We start from the raw sequence: 20,165 nt of genomic DNA, 5'->3' as shown, positions 1-20,165 counted from the left end.
ACATTTTTGGGACACCCTGTATTTAGTATAGACGTGGGTTTCAAAGAAATATTTAGTAGATCTTTGATAGAAGTTAATCGCAAAGAAAAAGAAAATCGAATAGATCTTTTCACGAGCATCAACTGTAACCGTAGAAAGTATTTGGTTTGATATTTCCCTTCTGTATGAATCGTGACTCCATGTTTGAGTAGACGGAGTGGGGGAACCGTCTTTTCAAAGCGTCGTATTCGTTCACTGTTGTTTGTCGCTTTAGAGCAACGTGATCAGTGGTTCGTCGTAGACGTGATGACGTCAGACTTGGAGGCACAAGCCGTGAGCGCGTTTAAAGCCGAGTAGGGCGTGAAAGTGTGTGTCGTGCCGCTCGTTTTCCTCCGTGTTCTTTTAACCAATCTTACCTATGAATATGTGCAAATAGCGACGTGTGCCTCCGTAAGGTTACGGGAGAATTATGTTCGGTGCTGTTTTAACGTGATTGATAGTGAAAAGGATACCATGTTCCGCTGCATTCCGATTTTTAAAGGGTGTAACAGGCAGGTGGAATACGTTGACAAGCGTCACTGCTCTCTGCCGAGCGTCCCCGATGATATTTTACGATACTCGAGAAGCTTGGAAGAGCTTCTGTTGGACGCGAATCATATCCGTGATCTACCAAAGGTATGCAAATACCGCTACATGCCAACATTGTGTTTTACAACTGTATCTCGTTTTTCTTTCTTTTGCTTCAACCTTCCCCTCTCTCGCTCATTTGTATCTCTCTCCCTCCTTTGCTCTTTCTATTATGTCCATGACGTATCATTCCATCGACTATAATGTGACGACGAAATACGTGCACGACATACCGAATGGGGTATCCCGACTGTCATTGTTTCTTTAACGAACACTTCAACTCGTACCAACTATTTACGTTTTTGTTTTTAGAATTTTTTCCGACTGCAAAGGTTACGAAAGCTTGGGCTGAGCGACAATGAAATTCACCGTTTGCCACCGGATATCCAGAATTTCGAAAATCTCGTGGAGCTGGATGTATCCAGGAACGGTGAGTGGTCAGTTTTATTACTCTGTTTAGTTGTCGGACGGTTTTATCGCCGGCGACCGCTGCAGGAAAAATACGATTCGATTCGATTCGTTTGGTTTCGTTTGGTTTGGTTTCGTTTCGTTTCGTTTCGATGTTTCATTAGACGAGAACGTTTCGTGAATGTTTTTCTCTTCGTTTTCCGGTTATCGTCCTTTCTTTTCGTGCACGGGCCTGTCGACTAGCACACCAGTAGCCAGCAGCGCGTGTCGACGGCTTCGAACGAAGCACGTGTTTGCGTCTCACGGACGATGTCAATGAGAAAACTGAGCGTAATAATGCACGTACAAAAGGGATCGGATTAAAGAAAAGAACGAAACAAGCCGGACTATTAACGGGAACCTCAGTTTGATCGTTGGTGTCTGATAGGCCGTGGATAAGCCACGCTAGTGTCAAGTGTTAGTAGAAGATTGTACTTTCCTGGAGGCGCGTTATCGTTGATATCGTACTTATTTTACTCTTACTACCGGTCCACATAGTTAGCGGTATATTAACCGCGATAATCTGACAGCTTAACGAGTAATGTCCGTTCCGTTATCACGGTGCGCGTCTTTCTTTCGCAGATATTAAATCCATTCGAGTTGAAAATCATTTCCTCGTATTCCGAAATTTATCGAAAATGTTAACGTAGATCGCTCTCTACGCCTTCGTTAAAAAGAGGAAGGAGAAAATGTGATATCCACAACTTTTGCTATTAAAGCCGTACTAAACGGGCTACCAAAACAGGAGCTCCAAAGGTCCTTCGAAATGTCAATTACGCAGTCTGCAAGCTGTATTGACGCACAAAGAGATTATTTTGAGTAAATAAACGCGTGTGTAAAAACGTTACTTGTACTTTTTTCTTTTAATAGCAAAAGTTCGGTTTCTTTTTAGACAGACCGTGCATGTCGACCGGAAGCGTGAAATTTTTCTTTCGTCTCGTAAACGTTGCCGGTGGATTCTCGAATCGAAGAGAATACGAAAAGACGCGAGTAACGAAACTGTATCTCGGTTCACTTTCTAACGACGCGACGATGCAAAGGCTCCTCCTCGTAGGTTGAAAGATACGTTGAAACGTTCTTACCACCGGCACCGGCTCGATGTTGTTTCCCAAGAGGGAAGCCTTTCCTTTCCCTTCTCGCTGTTCACTGGATTTACTTACCGTTCCACTTGGGCGTTTTTATGTTTACCTTATGCTCGTCTCTCGCCACCCGCGACACACACACACAGAACTTGGATGTGTTACTTCACATGCGAGACGGCTACAGAAGAGGAATGCACCGTAGTCGGTAGTGGCGAATGCCTCGTTTTGCCATGAGATCCATCCTTACCTCTCTCTCTCTCCCCTCGTTCTCCTCTTCCTTTTCTTTCCGGAATGCCTCTTACCGCTAAATACTCTGCAACACTCGTAACTAATGTCTCGGAAATGTTGTTTGGACTACAGTCAGTGTAATAAGTATTCGTACATGAACCATTTATTTGAAATGGGTTGCTGTACGAATACTTCATTCACGGACTGTATATCTATCCTTAGAGACATCCGAGAATATGTAAGATATCATTGATTACAAAAAAAAAGAAGTTAAGAAACTACAATTTCACAGAAAAGTTTTTTGGGAAATTGATCGGTACATTGTACACCCACTGTATATTCTCAACATAACTATTCCGTTGCGCGCCGACTATCGTTATCGATAAACACGCCCTCGCCGCTCTTCTATTCTTTCGCGCGTATGCCCGTGTGACACATGTCCCAACAAGTCATTAGGTTCGGAACGTACGAGCACATGCTCTATCGTCCGTTCATCTTTACGCGTTCGTATTTGTCTGTTATCGCGCGTGCATTTACCCGGCACGAAAAAGATCTCGTTGTATCTACGATCGGTTCGAATTCAGGAGGATTAGCATTCGTCGAGGAACGACAGATGCAAGAATTATTACCACCGTGCGAGCGATGCCGGAAAAGGAACAAGAGAACACGCGTCGCGGTTGCATACCATTCAAAGAGCAAGTAGGTTAAGGGAGTTTGAATTTTGAATGTCATCTCGTGAAACCATTTCGCTTTGTTCCATCGCGTTGATAAATCTTTCAACGAAGAGCGAGTTTCTAACGAGGTTGAACATTGTTTGGAGGACCGTAGAACTGTAGGAAATGAGAAGAGTCTAGAATTCCGATCCGAATCGGAACACGGAGAAAAATGTGTCGTACAAGGTGTTTCCCGATTAATTATAAAACCGATGGATAGAGAGGATTCGTCTGATTTTCTGTATCGTAGAATTAAGCACCCGGAACGGACGAACGATTCCGTTGGAAGCTCCGAAAAGAATCAGGAATTGAAATGTCACGAACCCTCGAATGCTCTTAGCATACCGCTGGATCGCGTAGCCTCTCTGCCTTTGCGAACGAGCAAACGTGGAACGGAGTGGCTTGAAACTGCTGGCACGGTTTTAGCAAACAGCTCTTTCGATTAAATAAACGCCAGGATAGGATTATTCTTTTATGGAGACAATTAATCGTCACGATTACTCTGTGATCAAATTTTCCATTTCCAGCTTGTTTGATGTCATGCGCGAGATTTACAACGATTTCTTCTTATCGTTCTTCTTCTCGAAGGTATATCAACGTAATTAACGCAGGTTAGGGTTACGTGTAAACGCTGACCGAACTGTCGCAATTATCGCTCATTTTCCTTTTAACGAAATAGAAGGCCACGTGGTCGATGACCTTTGCCAAACGAAAGTTATACAGGTACCTAATAAAATGTGCGCTATTTTCTACCTAATAACCCAGACGTAATTTTTCCCTGAAATTCGATTTAACGAGATTCGATTCGAACGTGTCGCGTGTTGTATGCGCGGTCCGTGCTATCGATAAAATGAATATCGATCGACGTTGCTCGTTTTTTATTGTATGTAATCAAGATGCACTACCGGTTGCATCATCGTGGAACACGGCCGTGTACCACGGCAGCTTTTTGCGAGTCATTTTTATGAAATTTCTCTCACCGAATGATGCACAGGCGGACAGTAACGAATGTAATTTTCATCGATAACTATCCGATGGAACGATACACCGATAGTTAGACGTACGAAAGTTAGACGTACGACGTTTGGTCGTGTTTCATTCGAGAATTCAATTTTGCCCAACTCTTTGACGAGCGGATAACCGATAACTGTGCCCAGCAAGTCATGGAAATAATCGTTCGGTAATTATAGAGAACAGGTGCATCCCAATATCTCGGAAACTAAGGTCGAGCGACGGTTATATGTATAGGAAAAAGTTGTTCAAAATGTTGAATTTCTGCGACGTATTTAAAAATCATTGAAATCGGTGAGGATGTACCTGTTCTCTATAATTACCAATCGTTCTGATAACCGCTTTATTTCTAATAGTTCTCCTGGGATTTTACTAACAAACTCGACGTGTATTATATTTAATCTCGCAACAAACACGTTGAACGTTCGAACGTTTCGTACATTTTGCGTTACGTTTCACGGTGTAACGTGTTAAGCTTGTGACAGCGTTACGAGCTCTCGCTGTAAACAATTTCACAGTCGCGTACGTGAAATACGACGTTGATCCACGCATACGTTGGCCACGCTTTCGTATCTTACCGTGTCGCGAAGCTTTTCACGTGGAAGCAAGCGTCACGGCCGTCGAGTAACTCCTCCTTCGCGCAATTCCGTGCACGCGCAACGACAAATTAGTCAAACAGTTCGAGAAGGTACCGATATAACGAAAAGAAAAACGACGGTTTTAACGACCGGTTCGAAAGTAACAAATTTGGAATACGAAAGCCCGCAGGAACGAACACTCGAACACCGTGTCGCGACTTATTTTCGCTGCGGATTCACCATGTGAAAGCCCATTAAAGTCGGTGCCTAGTCAGCCGTGTATTCCCCTTGTAAGTGTTAACGCCTGTTGCAGCGGAGAGAACGTGTCATCTCCATGCCAGCGTTTCCTTTCGGGATTTTGCGAGCCGATAATTACCAGCTTCGCCTTTTTTCGCCCTTTATCGATTAAACCGCCGGGTTTATCGGTTTTTCCTACGTGTCGAGTGGCAACAATTTTTGAAGGAAATTCACGGTACAAGGATCGTATACGACGAAAACAACGCGCGAACAGCGATTCACTGCGGGGAAATTAAAGTTCTTCTTTCGAGCGATCGAATTATCCTTCGCCGTGGTTCGCTTTCGTTCCGGCTTGTATACGAATTTTATTTAAAAATCCATCGGTCTGGCCCGGTGAATAAATCTCGGAACGTTTGCGGCTCGGCTTTTAATCGACGCGTTAAAAGCGAGGACATCGGAGTTGCGCGGCGAGTCGCCGATGGGAAACTTAATAAGGCTCTACAATTGGGTTACGCGAGACGCGTATGTACATGCGCTGGCTTCCCGGACGTTTTCAGTTATAGAAACGTGCCAGAACTTTTCTGCGCTTCCTCCTGCACCGGTCATTCTCGGTCGTCGATGTAACAGGTTTCCCGCACGCATTTCTCTCTCGAAGACTCGCGATACACGCACACTTTCTTGTAATTACGTCGGACTTGTATACAGAGTTTTTCTCCCTTCTTTTCACTTTTTCGATCGACAGTTTCTCGACTTTTGCCGAGAGTTTTCGTTTCGTCTTTGCCCTCGATGCCCGATATTATCCATACCGATTCCATACCGATTCCATACCGATGCGACGAGTTTCGCGTAACTCTATCGTTTCCAATTAAGCCGGCACGCTTAAGCGAGACGGTTCGTTGACCTTTACTCCGGAAACTAGAGAAAGTAACGATTAAATTGCCTGGGAATAAACGAGCGTTTCGTTGTTGTTACGTTATATATCGTTTGAAAATTATTTTCGTAACAAGAACGAGAAAAGCGTCGCGTCCCGTTTAAATTGTTTCTCGGTAGTAATGCATCATCCGAGTTACGAGGATGCGCGGCGTACCTGTAACCGTGCTCGAATCGGAAATCTGCACGCAAAAATGCTACGCGCAACGAATACCGAGACCGCGACACGAGACACGATCTCGTGAAAACTCGTTGCGCGATCATGGAAGAGATAAACCGCGACCGCAACAGGTTCGGGTTCAGGAAACTTGCCCCTTGATTAAACCACCCACGTGTGTGCGTGTGAACGGGAGTCCGACGTGTACAGGTTACGTCGCTTACGCGAATTTCCATCGGCACTCCTATTTTTCTACTGTGAGAGGATTTCAGGATGGATATAGATTAACACGAATCTCTACTAAAAATCATTTTATTCGGAACGATCGATTTCCACAAAATCCGCCGGCCGACCGACTGCTCGTCAACGGCTAAACGGAAGAGCGACAATGGTTGTGTGCCGCCAAAAGAATGCCGATCAGCGAATTTTTTACTAAACAAAGTGTGAATCGAAGCCGAGACACCTCTGCCCGACCCTTTCGCGATCGGTGAGCGATAACGAACGGTCGTGTGCCGCCAAAAGAATCCCGACCGGCTAATTCTTACGCTACTTTCCTCTGTTTACAAGTAAAAAAAAAATATACGAATGTTGATACATAGAATTTAATAGTTCTCCAGATAAGACGTAGTAGCGATAGTTGTCGATTATCGGCGATCAAAGTCGCTCGTGCGTACGTACGCTTCGCGGATGTTACCGCGAAATTACACTGTATGTTTTTCTACGCTGTTGGCTGCAATTTAAACGCATTTTTATTTGTTTTCTCAGGTACCATCCTGCCGCGCTAGATTATAGACTCTGTAAAATTTTGTAACGAAACCGCGTAATGAAAATTGCAAGTTTCGAATACCGCGATAGTACCGCAATTAGTTTCTATCGAAAATAGAAGAACGAATATCGAACCTTTTCGATCTAATTTTCGATAGTCCCGACTTCTCGGTTATCGTAAATTTTTAGTCGTGGTAAACGTTGATTTCCATATTTGTTTGATGGTTTGAGAGGGGAAACGCAGCCGCGAAAGGTTAACGCTCACATAAATGCGCGCAAAATAATTTTCAAATTTATATCCGGATAAGGAATCTGGAATAGTTGGAACTGGTTGACAGTGAAAACTCGTTTCGTGCAAGAAATATGAGTTTACAGCAACAGGTTTCAGTTCAGGAAACCTACCCCATTAATGAAAGACGTTGCATTCGCGTGTACAATGTACGTACATCGTACATACATATGCACATGCAACGCACGGAGAGGACACGACCGATCGGAATGCGGCGAGTGGCCGTGTATTTTCTTTCTTCGAAACGACTATTTTCGCGAAGATATCATCTGCTATATAATATATAGGGTGTCGCAAAAATGGTGGAGGTCCTTGAAAATGGTGGTTCAGGGGGTGATTTGAAACAACTTTTTCCTTTGCGAAATTGTTGTCCGAGGCCTCGTTGAGGAGATATTAACGGAAAACACGGACCAATCAGAGCGCGCGTATACCGTTGGAGCGGCCGCGATAGCGATGGCTACGCGCTAGGTAGCCGCTCTCGTACGCGACAAGTGACTCGACGTGCATCGAAGGATATTGACGCGGCCGCTCAGCGCGTAGCCTTCGCTACCGCGGCCGCTCTAACGGTATTCGCGCGCTCTGATTGGTCGGGTTTTTTTTATTAATATCTACTTAACGAAACCCCGTTCGACATTTTTGCGAAGGAAAAAGTTGTTTCAAATCACCTCCCGAACCACCCCTTTCAAGGACCTCCAACATTTTTGGGACACCCTGTACTTCTGAACGCACGAATACGGGATACGTACGATTCGAAGAAAAAGTAAGGCGTGGCTTCCGAGTAAGATTTAATCCCTGCACTTTGTTGTTTTCGAGAGCCTCTTCTCCCTACCGTCGGCTTCGTCTCGAGCCATACACGCATATTTAAGCGAAATAAATTTGTGGTTGCAAGTGTGCCTCTATACTCTCGCAACAGATATTTCCGTACATTAGTGGACTACACGGAAAATCGATATTAAAAGTATTTCTGTTCGTTTGGGAATCCGCTACCAGTCTACGAACAAGACGGAAACGTTCGATCGGTCGTTTTCTCGCGGTATAAATTCGCGAAGAAATCTATTCGATGGGAAAATGTCTTTAACCTTTGGGAAGCGAATCATCCGGTGCAGAAAATTCTAGTTTGCGAACTTTCCCCTCCGAGTTTCCTACGCGTTCACGTGTTGCGCGTATTACGTAAGACTGTAAACCTTGCACAAACCGCAAAGCAAGCTGTCACCCTTGTTGCTCTCGCTTTACCCTTTTTTTTCCCCTTTTGTCCCTTCGAAGCGAGTTCTAAAGGCTGATTCGCTCCCGTTCGCCGATAAATCCGTTCCGTGAAAACTACTACCCATCAACGATAGAAAAATGAACGAGTGCAATTAGACGGCAGATGGGGATACGTTGTAATAACGAATTAAAGAGTCCATCGGTGATTATGAAATGTAGGAATGGCTTCTTAGGGTAGTTGGGCGAGGGCGGAGGAGGGGGACAGAGAAAGGGCCTAGCCGATTTAAGATGGTCAAAACTGCCCTTAAAGCTTTTTCAATAGCTCTTGAATCATTCGAAAGCTGACCAAGAAGAACCCTTTTGAATAAAATTTTAGCTCTCTAGCTTGCCCGTGAGGGTAGCTACAGGGTAAAATAGATTTTACGCTTTCCGGCGCGTATTCCGGTTTCAAATGCGTTCTAAAATTCTGAAAAAAATCTGACACATACCGGATCCTGAGGCGCATTTTTGAGAATTTTTTCAGATTTTTTTGTTGCAAACTGTGATCGTAAAAAATTAAAAACCTCAAAAAACTCGGAAAAATATTTTTTTCTCAAAAATATGAAAACATGCTATTCTACTGTTTGGTTCCCTGATAAAGTACTATAACAGGCAGTGTCGTCAATTTTTTTGAAATTTTCCGTTCGGCTGGTTCATTGTCAAAAACAATAAAAACTCGCAGCCGAACTCGCAAAACGTCGAAAAAATTCAGTTTTTATTTTTTCAGAATTTCAGAACGCATTTGAGACCGGAAAATGCGCCGGAAAGCGTAATATCTATTTTACCCTGTAACTACCCTCACGGGCAAGCTAGAGAGCTAAAATTTTACTCGGAAGGGTTTTTCTTGGTCAGCTTTCGTATGATTCAAGAGCTATCGAAAAAGCTCTAAGGACAGTTTTGACCATCTTAATCGGCTAGGCCCTTTGGTCTTTTCCGTGGGCTGCGTAACGAGAGATTCCATTTACTCGGAAGTTGACGCGTGTTCCGTGTACGATCAGTCGGCTCATCTCCCCACCCTTGTATGTTACACGGCCTCCACCTCCGCCTCCGCCGCCTCCTCCCCCTCCTCCTCTTATTCCAAGGCAAATTGCAAAGGCCGAGGGTGGATGTTTCGCGCTATTTATAATGTTTACAGTGGCGGGCGCGTTCAACGAAGAGGAGCTATTTTGTGTTATTTACCGGTTGCTTAATTACAGGTTACCAGCGTCGCTCATAGGCGTGGTAATTGACCGCGATTCCGCGGCTACTGAAAATCGACCGATTCGATGGAGAAATAGATGCAACGTCAGGGTCATGCCAGCGTATTGTCACGGGGGCGCGGTAGGAAACGATTTTACAATAAAACGGCCGTAACTCGTCTACCTCTCGAACATCCCGTACCTCTCGTTAACGATATTGCTCGTTGTTGGTAGCCTCGCGCTGTTTTACCGGTGATTACTCGAATAAGCGAAGGGAGTGTCGTTAGCGTAAAAAGATAGTAACTTACCGAGAAGAACAACAAAGACCTCTGTGTATCGCGGGTTAACAAATATTTCTTTCCATGTTTCGAACGATTTATTTCGCGATTTATTTCGCGAACGCAGGATCGCGCGCGTTTCCGACTTTGTTACGCAGTGAGATTTTCACGAAAAACACGTTTCAATTGTTTACGTTCCCGTTCGATGCATTCACGTTTCATCGAACGGAACTGTTGCGCCGCGACGGCATCGCTCGGATTATTTAGCTCGCTGTATCCTCCGCGTAACACACTTTCTCATCGAGCATCTTTTATAACCCGACCTCGATATACTTTGAATCAATCATCCCGTATATTGTACGTGTAAACGTATTTCAAATATCGCTGAAGCACCTTGACTCTTTGAACTCGTTCTTACCGTTGGCGCGAAAAATACATCTACATATTACGCATCGGTGCAATAGTATCTAACATCGTTCGGTCGGATATTTTAATCAGAAAACCACGGGACGGCGTATCGTTTCCACGGGATACGGTGTAGTCAGACAGAAGTTATCGATCGATGATATCGTCGCATATTCGATATTGCCTCGGACTCTTCAGCCGAGCACATTTGAGAGCCAACGTATCGGGATGCATTTCTACGTGTATACAGGGTGTCCCAAAAATGTTGGAGGTCCTTGAAAGGGGTGGTTCGGGAGGTGATTTGAAACAACTTTTTCCTTTGCAAAAATGTCGGATTGGGCTTCGTTAAGTAGATATTAATAAAAAAAACCCGACCAATCAGAGCGCGCGTGTTTTCCGTTAATATCTCCTCAACGAGGCGTCGGACAACAATTTCGCAAAGGAAAAAGTTGTTTCAAATCACCTCCCGAACCACCCTTTTCAAGGAACTCCTAGCTATTTTTTTGGTTTGTAATCTATCTATTCTAGAGATTTCCGAGAATATGTAGAATGTCATTGTTTATAAAAAGTAAGTTAATAAATTACAATTTTACATAGTTTGTTTGGAAAATGGATTCTAACCTCGTCCTTGGATCGTTAATTAATATCCGTTTAGGAACGAAGGGATCGCGCACATCCCGGTGAACGAAAAAGCTTTCCATCTTTTCCGTCTGGCGGAATCACGGTTAGTTTGTAATTGCTTCGCGACGCTATCGTTACGTTTATCCGCGGACATCATGCGTGCAATATGCATTCGTGACACCGTACGTGTATGTACGCGTAACGTGTCGCGATACACGCGCACAAGTACCCATAGTCGTGTACGAATACCTGTACCTATATTCTGTAGGAGTCTAAACGAAAAATAAGGCACGGGGATTCGAAGCCACGATCCTCGGATCCACAGTCGATCGCTTTACCTACGCGACCAATCCCGTAGCCTACGTTTCGTGTTCTTATTTGACTCCTTATTGTTGGGTATGGGAGGCGCGGATACTACACTCGGCTATCCTGAATTGACATTCATTCGCCCTCGAATGTCTGTTTTCTCGGGTTTCGCGTCTCAACAATAGTGCGCGCCGCACCCTCTTTCGCCGTTTCTCTTCTTTTTGGGAGTCTCACTCCGACACACCACAAGTTGCCCCTTCCCTGGAGTGTACTCCCCTCTCTCTTTCTCTCTCGACGCCTCACTGCTGCTGCTCGCTCCACCGTCAACACGACACCGTCCTTCGCGTGGCATTGTTGTTCTCGTCACTCATCGTCACTGGCCGGTCCTCTTCGGTGTAGTTGCCGCTGTAACCCCCCATCCCGGACGAGCCCCCATATGTAGGAGTCTAAACGAAAAATAAGGCACGGGGATTCGAATCCACGATCCTCGGATCCACAGTCGACCGCTTTACCTACGCGACAAATCCCGTACCCTACGTTTCGTGTTCTTATTTGACTCCTTATTGTTGGGTATGGGAGGCGCGGATACTACAATTCGTAACCTATACATTTCCGAAACGTTATCGACGATAAAAGCTCTCGTTTCACGAACCGTTACGATTGCTCCATTTTCGTTGACTTTTTTTTACAAATTTTAATACGCGATCGGGTTCAGTCCTGGTACTGCTGCGTTCGGAATTGCTCGGTTACTTTTCACCTTCGTTCGTGAAATTACTCAGCGTTATGGGGAATAACAGGAATGCGATATTATCTCATACAACGGCATCCTGCATTCCTTCGCGATACCAGTGTTTAGCCACGAATCGATTATGCACCACGCACATTTTCTTCGAATGAATTTGTCATTTGTTTCCACAACTTTGTTTCCTGTAATAAATTAATCATCGGTGCCATGGCGTGGCTAATTATGCAACGCACGGGTGCCGGTCAATCGATACTTACGCGCCGGGAACGCTTTCGTTTCTCGTTATTTGTCCGAGCTCGTTTGAGCTCTGATAACATCGGCATGAAAAGCGAAAACGAGTGTTCCAGCCGAGGAAAAATTTACTCGAGTTCCCCGTGCATCTGAATTGTCATACGGGGGAAAAATAACCAGCGTAGCTTACGTAAGACGAGAGAAATAATAGCGCACGACGAATCGGAAAACTCGAATTCCATTCGTCGTCGTGACGCGATGACGAGACACGGCCGAGTATTTTATCGACGATTCAAAGCGATTAAGTTACTTTCCGATTCCTTTCGATTTTAAATGCTGCCCGACACCGTTTCCATTCCGACGAAGAAACTGCGAAACGATTAGCGATGCGAACCAACGACTACAAGCGTACGTATAGAACAATTCCAAGATAAACTTAGAATGGCAGATTTAGAAGAGAAGCAAATCTTTACAAGCGTTTCTTTGTTGAAACAAACCACTGTAATACGTGCGTATGTATATCCTTCCGTTGGGTCGATACCGCGAGGAAAGTATAGTAGAGAAAGGACGGCTAGAGAAGATGATCTGGAATCGTGTATTTCTTATGAAACGTGGCGATACTCTTTATAAAAGATCTATTACACTAAACACGTTGTACGCTCTTCTACTCCTCTCGCGAATTTTCTTTCGACTCGTTTACGCAACACCGTCTTTCAGGTGTCGATCGTTCGATTGTTCGACTCGTACTTGAATATCGGCATCGCTTGTTTTTTTTCTCTTCTTTTTATTACAGATATACCAGACATTCCTGAGAACATCAAGAATTTACGGGCACTTCAGGTGGCGGACTTCAGTAGCAATCCAATTCCAAGGTCGATACATTTAGCTTTTCTTTGTCCGTCCCGCCTATTCGATGGTTGTTTACTCTGTATGGGAATTAAAGGAAAATTTTCGTTTATTATTTTCAGGCTTCCGGCTGGCTTCGTGCAGTTAAGGAACCTAACTGTTTTAGGACTCAACGATATGTCACTCACGAATTTACCGCCCGACTTCGGAAGGTAACGATAAGAGAAATAATTCGCGTTAATTACATTCGAATCGTTCGATTAAATCTTGTTGCTTCGACGCTGACGAATTTGTTCGGATTATTCACAGCTTGGAGGCGTTACAATCACTGGAGTTAAGAGAAAACTTGCTCAAGTCCTTGCCCGAGTCGCTTTCTCAACTTTATAAATTGGAGCGGCTAGATCTCGGCGACAATGACATCGAGGAATTGGTATAATATGATCGACGAACAAAATTACGTCCAACTAAAACTATCGTTAATCGTTGAGAATCTTGCGTGTTTTTATTTTAGCCGGCGCATATAGGAAAACTGCCAGCGTTGCAAGAATTATGGCTAGATCATAATCAGTTGCAACATTTGCCACCGGAAATCGGAGAATTGAAAACATTAGCGTGCTTGGACGTATCCGAAAATCGTTTGGAAGATCTTCCGGAAGAAATCGGCGGTCTGGGTTCCTTAACGGATTTGCATTTATCCCAGAACGTTATCGAAAAGTTGCCCGATGGAATTGGGGAACTGAAAAAGCTTACTATTCTGAAAGTCGATCAAAATAGGCTTTCTAGTTTAAACTCGAACATAGGCAGGTAGGATTCGAATTTCTTTCTTTATCGAAAATGTTGATACTCGGTTGGAAGAACTCTACGATTAACGGAAATCATCTTTTGTCGCAGGTGCGAGAATCTGCAAGAATTAATTCTTACGGAAAATTTTCTCTTGGAGTTGCCTGCAACCATAGGAAAACTTCTTAATCTAAACAATTTGAATGTGGATAGAAATAGTTTGCAATCGCTACCGATTGAAATTGGTAAGGGGAATTTATTAAAATAATACATTAATAATAGTGAAACAGTTTTCTTTTTATACATATATATATATACACGATTATTTTACTCCAGGAAATTTGAAAAAATTGGGCGTACTCTCTTTAAGAGACAATAAGTTGCAATATCTTCCGGCTGAAGTTGGTCAGTGCACTGCTCTTCATGTCTTGGACATATCCGGCAACAGGTGTGTAACTTTAATCGTAATATTAATATATTTAATAACAATGTTCATCTTTCAGATTACAATACTTGCCATATTCCTTGATTAATTTGAACTTAAAGGCAGTATGGTTAAGTGAAAACCAAGCCCAACCAATGCTTACTTTCCAAACGGATATCGATGAAGAAACCGAGCAAGAGGTATTAACTTGCTTCCTCCTACCGCAATTGGAATCCCATCCTGATGGTTAGTGTATTCATTTCTTACCGTTATAATTAAACGGATGCGATAGACCAGCAGAGAACCGTGGCTAACATAATTTTGTTTAAATTAGATTCAGGAAGAGTTGGTATGTTGGTTGGAATGAGAAACGCTGTTCAGGGTGGCGAAATACGGGAGCTTGGTAGCAGCGACGATGAAGGCTGGCAAGAAAAAGAAGCATCGCGAACGCATTCAGTGAAATTCACAGATGAACCTCCGGAAACTGATAAGGAGGTGAGCCTGCTCTATATAGCAAACTCTGCTACTTTCTTTAGGTCTAGATTTACAAAGCTCTTGAGATGCTTCATGTGTTGGAAACGTTCTTATTCTTATGACTCATTGTATGAAAATTATATTAACTGAAAATTAAACAACATTGTCTTTTTCGTTCTCCTAACCACTTGTTTCGTATGATTATATTGGTACATATGCAAGACTTTGTACTCGTTTCAGACACCGTTTGTACGACAAAATACACCGCATCCGAAAGAATTGAAAGCCAAAGCTCACAAATTGTTCAGTAAAGGAAAGAGCGACAGTCGGTCGGCATCTACTGACGAACAGGTAACTCTTACTTTTAACTTTACGTTACCGAAACCTTTCCTTTACAAAGAAACATTATCTCTTAAAGAAGAAATATAAATTCATTACATACGGTATTTTTAAACTTGGGAAACGATATTTTTTCAGGATGTTTCTCAAACATTTGGTTTAGATAAAGCTGAGACTGATACGCTAATGAAACCTAACGATTTAGATCTATCTACAGACCAGGAACTCGTAAATACTGAATTTATAGAAAACGAACAAAAACAAACTGTACCTGGAACATTAGACGATAATACGGACCTTCGATCTAATAATGAACCAGAAGTGGTTTCCAATCAATATATTACAGAATATAATCCTGTAAGTATTCGTGGGAATAAGAGTATATTTATTTATTTATTTATTAACCATACCATTTTCGTAGGATATGGGAATGGAAGGTTCGGTATCTGAATCAAAGGATGGAAATGATGAATCCGAAAATGAGGAAATACAAAGACACGTAGAATTTTCTATAGCAGAGGGTACTGATTACGAAGGTGGCGGTGATTCGAATAGACCCAATAGACTTCATCGTAGAGACACTCCACACCATTTAAAGAATAAACGTATCCATACGGCCGTGGATAAGGAAAAGGTAGCTTCCATTATTGCACAAGTAAGTTGGTTACCAATCTAAAATATGCTGGTTAACCTGAATTGAATGGTACAATTAAGCAAGATGTAATTCTAGATGCAAAAATAAGTAAAAAATATACGCGTACTAGACGAATTTTCAAAATCGATTATCTGGAAAACAAATTATTATATGAAATAATTTTATTTTTCATTTTCGGCTTAATTTTACATGCGATATTAAAGATTATTAATAATGTTCATTATTACGTGACACAACTTATTGGTCTTACCGTATATAGGCACTTATGAAGAAAAGCGATGAACCTGCTGTACCTGCATCAGCACCTACGGAATCTGTAGAAAATTTCGACACTCAGAGCCAAGGTAAAATAGTCGTAAACTTTCTTACAACACTTGCTTTCCTCTTGGTGTACACATCACGTTTTATTCTTATTACATACCGTTATTATATATACCGCATGCTAAATAATAGTGACTTAAAAATCCGTGAAAGGCAAAACTTTATAAAACACGATCAATTTTAATTAAAATCGTATTCTACAACGTGTTATATCTTATAAACTTCATTGAATGAAGGCGTATGCCTTCCAGACTCCTCGGTATGACTGTTTCGTAATCGCTGACAGCAAACAGAGAGGCCATGATAAGATATACTTTTTCCATCAACTATCTTATCTGTTATCTGATTATCAATCTACTTTACTATAGCGAATGTGCTAATAAAAAGAGAAAATGACAAAGTAAAACCGTTCCATTAAAAATACAAGTGATAGTTGACTATTATTTATGAAGTTAGTGATTAAAAATGCCTAAAAAGTTCAGATGTTTTGTGAGAAAAATAAGAAACAGTGGTGAATCTTGATAAACTTATCATTATCATACCTCCATGTATTGTAGAATAATTAATTCTATTACTGCATAGGTGCGATATCCGATGCTGAACCTACGATAGAAGTACGAGAGGAACAATATGAGATTCATATTGAGAGAACGACAGGTGGTCTTGGTTTGTCGATAGCTGGTGGTATCGGTTCAACCCCATTCAAAGGTGACGATGAAGGCATTTTTATTTCCAGAGTTACCGAAGGTAAAAGCATTAAATATGTATAAGTTAAGTGTAAAATAATATGTACATCGTTTACATAATACTCTTACAAAATATAATCCTACTTTATAGGTGGGCCCGCAGATTTGGCAGGTTTAAAAGTAGAGGATAAAGTGCTATCTGTAAACGGAGTTTCAGTAGTAAACGTAGGTCACTATGATGCTGTAGAAGTTCTAAAAGCATGCGGACGTGTTCTTGTATTAGTAGTTCAGAGAGAAGTTACAAGGATATTACCGCCATATGAACAGGTATCCGATTCTTAAATACGTCTCTTTTATATTACAAATTAACTTTTATAATATTTAACAGACATCAAGGAAAGATTCGATGTGCTCTAGTTTGAGTACGAGTAGAGCACCAAGCGCTACGTCTCATGTTTCATCTACAGGTTTGCCGCATAATTTAGAAAATGGCGATGCTTCTTTACCTCATGAAACTATTAAGGTATACAGTTTGCTAATCGATGGTTACACATTTTATGTAGAATATATAAACATAAACATAACCTTTAAAGATATATTTAATTTTCGAAATTAGATCAAGAAAATTCCGGAACCTATATCCACGGTGAAACCAGGTACTGAACCAATGGTGTCTGTCCTTGTACATACAACATTAATACGGGACCAAAATGGACTTGGATTTAGTATTGCTGGCGGAGAAGGTTCTCCACCATTCAAGGACAATAGCGATGTAAGATATAATATAATACAACTATTGACAAATTACATTATATATGTATAATTATTAATATTGTTTTCGTCTAATTTGATGTTCATTGTTTCAAATATAATTTTTTAGGCAATATATATTTCAAGAATAACCGATGGTGGTGTGGCACAGAAAGACGGTAAATTATTAATCGGAGACAAAGTAATATCTGTAAGTTCTTTTTTAACACACGTCAATTGTAATTGATGACAAATATCTTTTCTTTTTCGTTTCTTTTTTGTACATTTTATCTGAAATATATTGTAACATTATATTTTAGATTAATGGAGTTGAAATGAGAGGAGCTAAGCACGAGCAGGCAGTTGCTTTACTAACAGGCTTGGAAAGATTCGTTCGATTGGTAGTCGAACGTGAAATTCCACTTTCACAAGCAAACGCAGCCACGGTTGTAACACCATCGGAAAAATCACCACGCGTAATTGGCGCACCTAAACCGTATACAGGATTATATAGTGCCAATAGTTATATAGCGAATAGACCAGGATATACCGGATATCGGCGATCTATTGATGCCGACAGAGCTTTATCACCGAGTCCTACTTCGAAGACACCACCGCCTATGAAAATTGAAACCGCTGAGATGCCCAAAATGAACGGTGTTACAGAATCTGGAACTATTAAAAACGTTTCTTCGGTATCGCCAAGTCCAACAAATAGCCAGCCGCATCCACAGCCTGCTCCGAGGCATAGCATTTCACAACCGACGATCGCACTCGCAACAACTGCAACCTCGACGCCCACATCTTCTACAGAGCCTAGGTCAATCTCACCCCAGGACGACATACAGGTATCGAAGCCTATCACCAACGAAGAATTTCAGGCTATGATTCCCGCACATTTCCTCCGTCCTCCTACTTCCTCGTCACCTCCAGACTCCCATCAAGGCCCTATCGTGACAGTGACAATAAAGCAGCCTGATAATCTACCTGGAGATGTTAATTTTCCTCCGGCTCCCACTACACTTGGTAAAGTTACTGAGACCATCACAAAGAGCACTCTCACCGAGACCGTCGTTACTAGGGTGACCGACAACCAGTCGGTACAGCCAGTAATTATCGAGGTATGTGCTTGGTAGTTAGATGCACGAATTATATTTTACATGCAGTTTGTGGAAATAATTCGATCGAGACAGTCGTCTTTAATTCTGTTCCATAATTAAACTAAAGTATTCGCAATTGATAGAAAATTTTGATGAAATTTGCTTTATAATCTTTCAATGTTAATAAGATTAACTTATTAATGTTAATAAAACTAGAATACGGGAACAGTCTGCACCCTTTAAATAGTTTAAGTAATACTCGAACACTAATAGCCGTTATTTATTAACTTATTTCCATGCTTGGATGATAATCACGATTACTGGTAAATGTTGATTATCTACATTTCAATATTCATCTTTTCATAATAAAACGCCACGGATATCACAACATTTAAAAAACTTATTTCATTAGAATCGATCGTTTATTTTAAATAACTTAGAATATAATGGTGAAGCGGTCTCCTTCTTTTTGCATGTTCGATAAAGAAAATATTTTTTTTAAACAATATTTTTATAAAGACAGTTGATCGACTTTCCGACGAAAAACGAATTAAAAATTGTTAACATCGTTTGTATGTGTTTTCGGTTTATTTCTGTAAAGTATATTTTACTTTGCTGCATGCTTATACATTTTAAATTCATTGCTGTCGTTTTGATACATATTGGAAATATTTGTTAGAAATTTGGTAATATGGGATGTTGTATTGTTTGATACATTGGGTGCTTATCCTCTGGCATGGAAATAGGTAAGTAGCATAAACTATAAGTACATTCTCCTCTTCTACATTTCATAGGCTAAACCAATGTATTTATGATTTAAAATTATAAATTACAATTCCTTTCTTCATTGTCTCTGTAACTCTAGTATAATATCTTTTAAATTTTATACTTCTCTCACTGTCACCATTCACTGTTTCTTAAAGAATCTTATTTAAAGAAAACGAACGTATACAGCACCTTCTATTCTTTATAAATTCTATTTAAATAACTTGTACAATAACGTTCGATTTATCAGCGATCAAACATTTATTGTTTAGGATGTCGTCCTTGTAAAAGAAGGATCCTTAGGATTCAGTATCATTGGAGGTACAGATCATTCCTGCACTCCGTTTGGTGCAAAAGAACCTGGAATTTTTATATCTCATGTAAGTTTTACATCCATACGTATATTCGTATATTATTGTCATTCTAATTGTGATTGATTAAAAAATAGTATTGTAAATATTGTATTAAAATTAGGTTGTGCCTGGAGGTATAGCTGCAAAATCTGGTAAATTAAGAATGGGTGACAGAATACTGAAAGTAAATGGTACAGATGTAACAAAAGCTACTCATCAAGAGGCTGTGATGGAACTACTACGACCGGGAGATCAAATTATGCTTACAGTTCAACATGATCCATTACCGGAAAATTATCAGGTAATCTATTCGTAATTTATTTACCTCACTGCTTGCTAGTAATTGCACAAAATTTTTGCTTTTCAACTGTGGAATAGCTTCCTAGTTTAAACACGCTTACGAAAATGCAATTGCGCGAATCATAAAATTCACGGTGAATGTTTATCATAACACTTAGCTATTGTAATTTTCGATATTTACAAATATTTAACAAATTTAAGTCCAACAAGAGTAGTTAAGAGAAATCTGAAATGCAGAAAAGTTTGAGATCACTTTTTTAAGACTGTACATTTTGATAAACAATGATACAGTTATTAGTTCTTTGTTTATTGGTCATTCAGCA

General features: G+C 41.2%; 1 protein-coding gene and 1 long non-coding RNA gene across 9 annotated transcripts in view; one reads left to right on the top strand and one right to left on the bottom strand.

Annotated features, from left to right (window-relative positions):
* The first annotated feature begins 220 nt into the window (after nucleotides 1-220).
* LOC128877189 (protein lap4) overlaps nucleotides 221-20,165 on the top strand; it is a 30,850-nt gene continuing 10,905 nt past the window's right edge. Inside the window, exons 1-22 of one of the 8 annotated variants that reach the window (XM_054124293.1) lie at nucleotides 221-654; nucleotides 919-1,036; nucleotides 12,843-12,921; nucleotides 13,018-13,107; nucleotides 13,205-13,325; nucleotides 13,407-13,699; nucleotides 13,787-13,920; nucleotides 14,012-14,123; nucleotides 14,179-14,345; nucleotides 14,434-14,594; nucleotides 14,814-14,924; nucleotides 15,051-15,269; nucleotides 15,334-15,567; nucleotides 15,827-15,911; nucleotides 16,471-16,635; nucleotides 16,726-16,901; nucleotides 16,963-17,097; nucleotides 17,191-17,346; nucleotides 17,455-17,535; nucleotides 17,645-18,445; nucleotides 19,462-19,569; nucleotides 19,664-19,843. In XM_054124293.1, the coding sequence (XP_053980268.1) occupies nucleotides 493-654; nucleotides 919-1,036; nucleotides 12,843-12,921; nucleotides 13,018-13,107; nucleotides 13,205-13,325; nucleotides 13,407-13,699; nucleotides 13,787-13,920; nucleotides 14,012-14,123; nucleotides 14,179-14,345; nucleotides 14,434-14,594; nucleotides 14,814-14,924; nucleotides 15,051-15,269; nucleotides 15,334-15,567; nucleotides 15,827-15,911; nucleotides 16,471-16,635; nucleotides 16,726-16,901; nucleotides 16,963-17,097; nucleotides 17,191-17,346; nucleotides 17,455-17,535; nucleotides 17,645-18,445; nucleotides 19,462-19,569; nucleotides 19,664-19,843 (3,888 nt within the window). In that variant the 5' untranslated portion in view covers nucleotides 221-492. Of the gene's footprint in view, nucleotides 655-918; nucleotides 1,037-10,859; nucleotides 12,458-12,842; nucleotides 12,922-13,017; nucleotides 13,108-13,204; nucleotides 13,326-13,406; nucleotides 13,700-13,786; nucleotides 13,921-14,011; nucleotides 14,124-14,178; nucleotides 14,346-14,433; nucleotides 14,595-14,813; nucleotides 14,925-15,050; nucleotides 15,270-15,333; nucleotides 15,568-15,826; nucleotides 15,912-16,470; nucleotides 16,636-16,725; nucleotides 16,902-16,962; nucleotides 17,098-17,190; nucleotides 17,347-17,454; nucleotides 17,536-17,644; nucleotides 18,446-19,461; nucleotides 19,570-19,663; nucleotides 19,844-20,165 lie in introns of those variants that run through there. The other 7 variants (XR_008457203.1, XM_054124286.1, XM_054124290.1 and 4 more) reach the window with 7 other exon arrangements.
* Nucleotides 15,464-16,142, bottom strand: LOC128877198 (uncharacterized). Its single transcript, XR_008457208.1, has 3 exons — nucleotides 15,989-16,142; nucleotides 15,818-15,881; nucleotides 15,464-15,603 (listed from the first exon to the last, which is right to left on the bottom strand). It is a non-coding gene; the product is annotated as an uncharacterized LOC128877198 (long non-coding RNA).

Source organism: Hylaeus volcanicus, chromosome 5 (genome assembly GCF_026283585.1).
Source record: "Hylaeus volcanicus isolate JK05 chromosome 5, UHH_iyHylVolc1.0_haploid, whole genome shotgun sequence".
Classification (NCBI taxonomy): Eukaryota; Metazoa; Arthropoda; class Insecta; order Hymenoptera; family Colletidae; genus Hylaeus; species Hylaeus volcanicus.
The sequence above is the reverse complement of the archived record's forward strand: the minus strand, read 5'-3'. Positions and strand labels throughout refer to the sequence as shown.